The sequence below is a fragment of the Trematomus bernacchii genome, unplaced genomic scaffold (assembly GCF_902827165.1).
Source record: "Trematomus bernacchii unplaced genomic scaffold, fTreBer1.1, whole genome shotgun sequence".
NCBI classification, from domain to species: Eukaryota; Metazoa; Chordata; class Actinopteri; order Perciformes; family Nototheniidae; genus Trematomus; species Trematomus bernacchii.
In genome coordinates, this window is record NW_022987547.1 from 8,489,403 (window position 1) to 8,499,813 (window position 10,411).

General features: G+C 38.2%; 1 protein-coding gene across 1 annotated transcript; it reads right to left on the reverse strand.

Moving 5' to 3' along the window:
• Window positions 1-590: 590 nt before the first annotated feature.
• sec14l7 (SEC14-like lipid binding 7) lies at window positions 591-9,655 on the reverse strand. Its single transcript, XM_034122771.1, has 12 exons — window positions 9,584-9,655; window positions 8,685-8,760; window positions 5,988-6,031; window positions 5,825-5,887; window positions 5,323-5,511; window positions 4,723-4,818; window positions 4,575-4,635; window positions 4,403-4,486; window positions 3,873-3,979; window positions 3,649-3,788; window positions 2,902-3,071; window positions 591-2,385 (listed from the first exon to the last, which is right to left on the reverse strand). Exons 1-12 carry the CDS (start codon window positions 9,635-9,637, stop codon window positions 2,222-2,224), a joined length of 1,248 nt encoding a protein of 415 aa, XP_033978662.1. The 5' UTR covers window positions 9,638-9,655; the 3' UTR covers window positions 591-2,221.
• Between the last annotated feature and the right edge of the window lie 756 nt (window positions 9,656-10,411).

A 10,411-nucleotide genomic window follows, 5' to 3' on the forward strand; every position in this document is an offset into this window, starting at 1 on the left:
CACAGAGCCCAGTCTGCTGGGTGCGGAGATGAACTCTCTGCAGCTGGGATTTTGTCTGTCTGTATATAATAATAGTAATAGTAAAAAGAAAACGTATAATAATAATCTAGTGTGTTGTAATAGCTGATAGATATTGTAATCTATATTTTATTTTTATAAATATAAGGCACAAATTATTATTTGTACAAGGCACAAATTATTATTTGTATTCCTTTTTATTATTATTATTATTATTTGTATGTGGGTTTTTTCTCCCCCTTACTAATAACTCCTTAGCACTTTATTTGAGTTCCTCCTATAGGCAAGACATTAACTATTTGGCCAAATAAGCCCTGAATTGAACTAATTGTTCTTATTATTGGAATATTTCTTACCCATCTTTGTTATAAGGGTCCAATATTTAGTGTCAAAAATACAGCCTAAAGCAGTTTCCCATCTTATTGCCACCTGGTGGTCAGGCCAGTTCAAATGATTCTGGTGTAACATGCTAAACACTTGATAAAATAGGACTTATCCGGATTGATTAGTGAATATTGTATTTTCAAAACATCTGCCATAAATGAGTCATAATTGACAGAAACTATATATTGCTTTGTGTTTAATATGTATTTATTATCAGGTTGTAGAAATGGTGTTACATTAGACTTCATTATATCGTTCACATGAATTTACAAATGATATCATAATGACTTGATGTTGTTTATAAGGGTACACTGAGATTTAGCAAGATCATTATCAACATAATTGATTTAAACAGATATTGACTCTCATGATTATGGCAAACAATATGAGCAGCATAATGCACAATTATTTAAACATAATCATCTGAAACAGAATTTGATGAATGATGCCATTCAGTAACTTTATCTCCTTTGGTCTTCTTAGTCTGTGTGTGACGTTTGGCTTCTTCGTACACAAGGATGCGGTTGATGTCACAAAGTTTTTCTGGGATGTGAAACCATTAGTAAAGAACCAACCAAGGTAACCACCACCAACCAATCTCCTCCTAGAGCACCATTGTGTTTTAACTTAACCAAACATGGTTTTAAAAAAACAAGTGGCATTGGGAATGGCAGCTCATTTGCATTTAAAGCTACAGATACAGAATCAGCACTTTTGAAACAGGCCTGAAACAGAGGGGTTTATGGGATGCTGCAATGCATGATCTGTTTGGGATTACAAGCCAAACACTTCAGAGACATGTTTTATATCTGAGACCTACAATATATTGTTGAAAAATAGTATAATAGGGGACATTTAAAATTATGAGTTTATACTGTTAGGGATTCTGTTTTCAAATTCAGGTGAGACATGTTCTTCTAAAAAAACAAATTAAACAAAGGACAATCTGTCCTGTACATATTTCCCTATTAAAACTTCTACAAAGGCAACTGTGAAACATGTTGTCGGTAAAGTTTAAAACTTTGTTCTGAGTGATATCTTTTCTAACTGGAAGATCATGGTATATTTTAGTTGTGTATATGTTAAAAGTAAAGAAATGTGTGTAATCTATCTAAATGAACAGTAAACCAAACCTTAATGGATATACTGTATGACAGCAACCTAAACGTCTGGCTCTTCTGAGGTAAAATCTACATTCTTGTACTTTATTGTTTACATTGCAGAAATGATAAATAAATGTGTGCTTAAAGAGTAACTTAACACCAGCAGAAAATCCTGCTTTGAGGACCTCCAGTGGTTTAACTTATCCTTTTGCTGCAGTAATGTAGACCTGAACTCTACAGTGTTAGAGTTCATTAGTGTTTACATCAACTGGGTAACAGCCAGTAAACTGATTTCTTAAACGTCACAGAAACTGGTGTCCGTAAATGGAAAAGATGGTATGAAAGCTCACTTTCCCTTGGTAGATTTCTTCTGCAGAGAGTCAGTTTCTTGTCCGTAAAGACACATTTGGAAATGACTTGTACTTGAAGCAGCTATAATCAATACTGTTACAATAATCTTCCAACTTCTGAGGTAAATATGTGTCTACTCAGCTGATAAATGCTCCTCGATCTTTACCAGCTATTCTCTAACCGAGACTGTCCTCAGTTTGCTGATCATGTTTTCACAGGCTAATTACCGACTGTGACCTTATACATACACAGTGCACAGAGGGAGAAATGTAATCGGTGGCCATGGCTAATGTTTTGCCCTAGGGCCCTGAAGAGGGCTAATGCTGCCCTGATGCTAAAGCATTGATTTTGCTGTAGATGAACACTCAGTGAACTCTGTCACACGGGGATCTGAGCTCTCGATCACCGCAGCCTCCTGCCTCGTCTGCTGCAAGAACGCTGCATCCGTCCGCAGGAGGAAGCACCTCCACTTTGTAGCTCACCTTCTTAGACTGCAGGATGCTGTAGCTGTTATCAAAGCACAGCACGTCTGCACAAAAAAAAGGACAAATCACTAAGTTACAACAGCGACCATTATTCAGGTTATTATATATTCATGTCTGCAAAGTAATAATCAGACTAACTAGTTAACATGGAATATGTTGTTTGTTTATTATGGAGAAAAAAAAACTACATTGTTGTTTTATGGAGGTTAAGTGCAATATTTCTTCTTTATATCATTGCGTCACCACCACACGTGCCTTACTCATGGAAGTCACTGTGTCCAGCCAAGAAAAGTCTGTATATCAGCCATAAACCCCTAGTTTTTACACTTTTGTGCAGGTTAATCAAATGAGACATAACTTGTTAATTAGGTGGGTTTTATTCAATTTGACAGAGGCAGCTTTACTGTTTCCCCATGTTTTTAGTCGTATGCCAAGTGCCTTCTGGCTGTTGCTTCATATATTCACTGTACAAGCACATTTCCCTAAATGTAAAACAGCTCGTTCCGGATTTTCATGGAAAGCATTTTTTATGATATTCAAATAATATATCAGAGACTCACAGACTCCGGGCTCGGGGCAGGTGAGGCAGCTGTCTTCAGGCACCAGGTGAGCGTTGTAGCGCTCGCTGGGCAGAACCTGCAGCATATCAGACACTTTCTGACCCCCGCCCTCTTTAGTCCGTCTGTACACTCCAAACCCGATGTCTGCTCCGTCACTGGTGAACTGCCACCTGGAGGAAAAACAGGGGCCAGACAGAGTGTGTAATTTATATATCAAAACGTATATTTTAGAAATCTTTTTCAGGATCTACATTATACAAAGCACCAGAAACAGAAAAATATTTGTAACAGTTTAATAGTAATTTGTATTATGCATGTGCATATGTTTGCACATTAAATTGTTGTTGACATTTATTTTATATTGATCCAGGTGTTGCTTGGTAAGAGCCAAATTATTAATTATCCAAATTATTAATTAAATATATTAAAAAAACGGTTTCTTAGACAAATAACTGTTAAATCCTAGAGAGTGATGTTCTTGGAAATTAAACCGAGAGGAATTAGGATTCATAATGATGAATTTTAATGAGTTTATTAATAGTTTCTTCTTTTTTTTTTAAGTCCAAATACTAAATTATTTTGAGGAGGGTAGTGTTGTATGAAATAATATGTCAACATAAATCTATATGTGTTTAAAAATCAGGTTTCTAATAATTTCCCTTAAAGTTAGTATCAAGTTGACAATTTTTTGAGCTGTTAGAGATCAATAAATAAAGCTTAAATGGTCAGCTGCTGGTTGTCTGGTACCTCAGCAGGCTGCTGGCGGCTGTCACATCGTACTCCAGCTGGAAGACGGAGCCTCGGCTAACGGTCACACTGCTGTCGTACTGAACATTCACCGAGTCCAGCACATAGTACGACCTGGGAACTGTGCCACCATAATTTATCTGCAAAACAACATCCACAATTTAAATTACAATCATTTAAGAGACTCACTTACTGGTCCATCGATGTTTTGAGTTTGCTTTCACCATGGTTCTGCAGCGAGGGTCTCCATCAGGGTCCGTCATGTTTCCACCGTACGCCACAGGAAGCTGGTCTGGGTCGACATGTTTACGTAACTCTTCCTGCCAGTTACCTTTACTCAGAGAAATTTGGTTGGTTAGTACTTAGTTTAATTAGTACTTTTAATGCAGCAAATAATCTGCATACCACCTTCCCCACTGCTGAACACAGATTTAAACAATGCTTGATTTAGAATACTTAAAAGCGTGGCTTTGCGTTGGCAAACGTTTATGAGGAAGACACATTTGTTAAGGTTCAAGGATATGGGACTCCATTTTGTAGTTTACATGTAAACTATTGTTTGTGTACTAGAAAACTCAGCAGGGCAGCTTTAACTTTCAATCCTGTGCTATCATCAGGTCAAACATTTCAAAGTTTAGTTTATGACCCAATTCCTGCAAAGCTAATGACATTCCCTTCAGCTGCTAACTGTTAGCATGCTGATGTTAGCCGCTTAGCCTTTGTACTCTTTCAGATTTAATAAAAGTGGTCTTACTTCCTAAAATGTTGATCTTGCGCCGCGTTTCCTCACACATAAAGTGTTTGATTAGATTGTAGGCCACGGGAAACATTTTGGGAGCTGCGGACAAAGACACAAACTGACAATCATGAACACTAACTAGAAGTCTGGAAAATGTAAAGACAAGTCTTCAGATCTGCCGAAGCACCTTTGATTAGAAAAACCCTTTTCAGGCCCTCTGGGTAATTCTCTTCAAACATGGTGAGGACCTGCACACGAGAATGTTGATCATTATAATGAAATACTTCTTTATTAAATTCAATGTGATGACATGTTGTGTTACAGTGTGGTCAAACCTCTCCATAAGTCTCTACAGCAGGTTTCCAGATGTGCTTCAGTCCGAGTCCTTCACAGTCGTAGATCAGAGAGATAGATTCAATGTGCTGCCCCAACTGAGACAGAGAGGGAGGAGGGTTAGGAGAGAGGAGGGGAAACAAGGAGGAGAACAAGGAGAAGAGAGGAAACAAGAGAGGAAAGACAAAAGGAAACTACAGAAGGAATTGAGGAGAGAAAACCTGGCGAAGAAAAGATGATAGGAGAGGCAACAAGACAAGTGGAGGCAAGACGAAACAAGGAAAGAGAGGAAAGGAAACAAGAGAGGAGAGGATGCAAAGAGGACACATAGAGAGGGTCGGAGAGGAGAGGTAACAATTGGATGTAAGATGTAAGAAAAAAGTAGGAGAGAATGGGGGGCGGAAACATGTATAAGAGGAGAGGAAATTAAAGGGAACAAGAAGAGAAGAAAGGAGAAGGAGAAGAAAAAGGAGAAGAGAGGAGGGGATGAGGTAATATTAGAAGAGGAGAGGAGACACAACTAAACAAGAGGACAGAAAGTAGGAAAGGAAACGAGATGAGACGAGAGGAAACAGGAGAGGAGAGGAGAGTGTCCCCCTCACCTTCTCAGACTGCCTCCTGCACTCCCTCCTCAGGATCTCTGTGTGTCTGATCTTGGTCTTCAGGAAGTCCTGCTTGGTGGCCGACATCAGGAGACCTTTAGGATCCATAGGACCAATCACATCGTACCAGATGGGACTCCCCTCCCTGTCGTACCCACACATCCCTCCAGACACATACTTCTCAATCACCTGATTAAAACAGGAAAACACACACAGTCTATATTTATTTTCATTTGTATTGCCAGCGGTGGAATTGTATTGTATTTAAGTACTTAATGCAAAACATGTAATTCCAGATTTGTTGATTTTGAATGTTTGTGTTAAACTGAAGGAGTTTAACACAAACAACTTCTACTTCCTAATCTAGATAACCTTTTAAAAACCCTCTTGGATCAGCTACATTGCATATTTAGCTATAATGGAAAGATATCTACTGTATAATAAGTTGTATGAATGTATTCAAGCATTCCAGACAAAGTGTATGTTAACAAGCCCTGCATACCTCTGGAGGTTTCCAGTCAGAGATGATGGTGTCTACGTTCATCTTCCTCCTGAACTCCACATGCTGCAGACAGAGAGGAGAGGTTTCAAACATGCTCACTAACCACATGCTGCATCCTTACAAGGTCAAACACACGACTGAGCCGTGTTTAAAGTTAGCTCACCTTTCTGATCATGGCTTCAGATTTCTGAACATTGAAGCTACGAGCTGCAAAAACAAATAAAACAATCTTCATTAGTAAAGCAGAGATATGATGCAGCAGTGGAAGTACATCCTCATATAAGTATACCTCAGGACAAAAATGAGGTTCTTTGGGACTGGAATATTCCACCAGCACGCTGTTTAGAATTGTAAATGAACACATCTGGATCATAAAGGAGTAAAGAAATACTTCATACAAAATGTGAACCATGGCATACCTCTTTCCTAATCATTACTCATTCATACTGTAAGTCCTGCAACATCTCAACACCAACAATGTCTGACAATCACACAATAGAAAGCATGACACAGTTCAGTATAAATTGCCTGTTTTTTTTATGCCAAGTAAAGAGAAAAGTCCAAGGTTAACAGCCAATGCAAATATTGATCAGAGTCCCTCCAATGATCTGAACCTCTTTGTACTCGGTTTAAAGCACAGAGTCCTGCATGTCCTGCATGTCCTGTCCCACAAACTACCAGCTCAATGTCCGTCGAGATAACATCAGAAATGACAAGAATTCCTGGTAAGAAGACCGAGGACCTGACTTCATTTGTAAAAAGTACGTCATAGGAACCTCTTTAAGTTGTATTAAGGAAGTAAGGCTTATTTTTCAAGGAGGAGAAAGTTCATCCAGTGACATCACTGCAGTTCAACTAAGGTCGAATTTAGTTCAAACATTTACTGTAAGATAAGACGGTTGAGCTGAGGTACTTCAATTGCTCTTTGCTCAATCAATACTACACAGTATGTTTCAGGGCCACAGGGTCAGGGGGGAGGGCAGTGTTTTAGGAAATAAATTAATGATTAAACAAATGAAGGTTGAACATTTTGTAACTTTTGAAAGACAGCAACGGAAACTGTTTTGAGGGGAACCTTAAGAAGTGATGCACATGGCTTGGACACACTTATCGTTCCACTGAGAAACACAATGCAGTTCATTTTCCAACACAACTGATGGATCGCTGACTTTTAGAACTTCATAACAAACACTAAACTCTGATTAATTATGTTTTCTCAACTTTCTGTGTGTTGAGCTCTGAGGGCCGTTATCGAATCTGGGAGGGATGAATTGTGGTCACTGTTAGATGTAAACCAACGAAAGATATTTGTTATGCTTTAACTTATCGTGACGAAGTAAACAGTACAACGTGATGGTTATACAAAATTGACACCATCAGTGTTTAGATTTATAAGATATTAAGTACGAGATACTTTACTTAAAGGGGACCTATCATGCAAAATGCACTTTTGTACGTCTTTTATACATGAATATGTGTCCCCGGTGTTCCAGGGAACTCACCAAGTGTCAGAAAACACAACCCTCTCTATTTTCCTCCATACCCAAATCTCTAAAAAAGGGGCTGCAACGGATCTGATAAAAACTGATCCAGATTTGAACACTGTCCTGGCGTCAGGACAGTGGCGCTACGGCTATTGGGCCAACTCCACCAATCAGGAGGAGACAGCCACGGCCATTGCCGTTCGAAAGCGCTGGAAACGCTGTAGTACATATGCCAGGCCTGTAGATGGTGCTGTTCTCACATAATCTGCCCTTGCAAAAACAGAGCTAACATTTTTCAAATTGAGCGAAATGAGGCATGGCTAAAATGCATGATCTGTTTGGTATTTTGAAAAAAAAAAGTATAAATATGCCTTGTATAGGTATGGTCCTACACTATATTATTCAAATATAGCATGATAGGTCCACTTTAAATATGTATTTCTTACTTGTTCCCTGTTGGTCTGGATACTACATTTTTCACTCGAAGTACGCTCTAAGTAAAATGGAAAACGCTCTTGTCTTTGCAAAGCAGCGGCTAACTATAATACCACTTGGAAACAGGATAGTTGAAACTTTTCTAACTCCACTGAAGAGGCTACTTTATAACCCCACTGTGAACAAATAAGACTGGTTTTAGAGAACCTGGCAACACACCTGTTCCCCTTTAATAATGCTAATTATTTCATGTATCATATGACCTCTAGTGATTCAATGCAGAACAATTACATTGTTATACTTTTACTTCAAGTAACTGAAACCCCCCCCATGCCTGGGTTTAACCTCACATGATAACACTGATCACTGACTGAGAGAACTTTCCTCTGGTGTTGTATTGGCTGCCATTCATCTAAATGTTTCAGCTGCCTGTGGTAGTTAATGCCAGAAACTACCCTCACTCTGGATCATCACAAAAAACAGTTCCCATGTTTTCACATGTCTGCAGGGCCAGATTCAGAGCAGGACTGAGGGAAATAGGGCTGCAGGCTTTAGTGGCTGTCAGAGAACTGATTTGATCCTCTTCAACTCACCACCCTCTTCTATGTTGCTTCCTTTAAAACAATAACCCCTCATTACTGCATGTCTAATGTTTTCTACATTTTCAATCCAATATTTTTGAACAATTTAAAAAGTATGCCAGTTGTCCTGCGTGTCAAACAGGTGTACTTAAAGTATTAAAAGTATTACAAATGTGTTGATATGTCCTGTTACGGATATCTGAATACAATACAAGTGCTGTAGCCTACTCAGGGTTTCTCATACGGATTCAAGGAGTCACCTTGTACTTGGTGGCTGGTTGTGTGAACGTTGTTTTGCCAGCATGGAACCCACACAGAGAAAAGGCTGAATGCTAAATGCTGCCTTTGCAGGTGTCTCACCTCGGAGGAAGCGGAGCAGGTAGTGATCGTGCTGCGCGGGGAGGCTGGGGAGGACGTCCTGGATCCTGCCCCGAAACTACACACAGGAAACCACAAGAAACATAACATTATCACAATATATATATATATATATATATTCATTAAGAAATAGTGAGACATTTTGGGAAATACAATTGTTCAAGAAACAAGATTAAAACAACTCTCATGTTTGTATGTAAATATGAAACTACTATCAGTTAGCTTAGCTTAGCAGAAGACAGGTGAAAACAGCTAGTCTGCGAAAAGGTAACACAATGATGTATGTTATTGGATTATCACTACTTACACATTGAAAGGCAATTACACTTTAGATTTGGAGATAGTTTTCACTTCAGTGTATAAGTTAGATTTATTAATATGAATACAATTTCATAATATCCCATTTTTCATATTAAGATGTTCATCTGAATATTAACCAAAGTCATAAAAGATATAGAAACACATGTAAAAAGCCTTTTTTAACTTTTTCTTCTGCAACTTTTCTCTTTTCTTTCCCTTCTTTCATTTAATACTGCAGTTATTCATAATCTTATTATGGTTTTTTTGTGCAAAGTTTTAATCTTGAGGAAAAAAAGCTGAATAAAAACTGCAGCATTCCCTAAATGTGGTAAAGTACACCTTGGAATACAATCTCAATACTAAAGTAAAGTACAAGCACCTCAGAAGTGTGTTTAAGTACAGTGTATGTACCACAGAGGTAAGAAAGTCTAATAATAAACAGACCGTGGAGAGTTGTAGTTACCATAGAATCCCTGTGAAACCACAACAAAAGCAACCACAGACACACAAAGGACGAAACACTCGTTCGGTATCAATGCATTAGTGAAATCATAGAAATCCTTGATTTGAAATGTGTTTACCTCAGTTAATATCTCAGCCTGCTTTGGGCTCAAGTCTCCAACTCGTCCACTCATGCCTGCTGTTGTTGTGTGCCTCTGTCCCAAACTGTGAATGAAACGCAGGCGAGGGAAACTGACAGGTAGAGGAAAAAACACCACGCCCCCATGTATACAAGCCCCCATGTGTATGTATGTACACACACACACACACACACACACACACACACACACACACACACACACACACACACACACACACACACACACACACACACACACACACACACACACACACACACACACACACACACACACACACACACACACACACACACACACACACACACACACACACACACACACACACACACACACACACACACGTCCAGTTGAGAACAAACTTTATTTAAATCATTGGTAGATTATTATTTAATGTCAAACCTGTTTGATCTGATTTGTATTACTACTGATAACTAATATATACATTAAACCGCAAAAGTGATGTCATGCAAAATGACCCATTGAAGTTACACATAGCTAGAACAATGTGTATTATATTAATGGATAACAATTATTATAAGTATTATAATTATTGATTTTATTGTTGCAGTTTGTAAAAGGTGATTTAATCAATCATCATTTATTTGTTGATTATATTTTGTAAAAAAAAAAAGTATTGAATAAATAGTTGAATACAAAAGTACAATAAGAAAATCAAGATACTCAAGTAAAGTATAAGTACCTTAACAGTTTACCTAAGTGCAGTACTTAGTAAAATTAGGTTGGGTTTTGATGGCTCTATTAAGATTATCATAGACATTTTTGAAATGGCAAATTAGACATTTGGTT

Excerpts from the sequence above, each read along its gene's own strand:
- sec14l7 (XM_034122771.1), bottom strand. The coding sequence starts at position 9,637 with ATGAGTGGACGAGTTGGAGACTTGAGCCCAAAGCAGGCTGAGATATTA. Across the intron at positions 8,761-9,583 it reads AGGCTGAGATATTAACTGAG|TTTCGGGGCAGGATCCAGGA; the intron begins GTAAACACATTT and ends TCCTGTGTGTAG. Across the intron at positions 2,386-2,901 it reads CTGCCCCGAGCCCGGAGTCT|ACGTGCTGTGCTTTGATAAC; the intron begins GTGAGTCTCTGA and ends TTTTTTGTGCAG.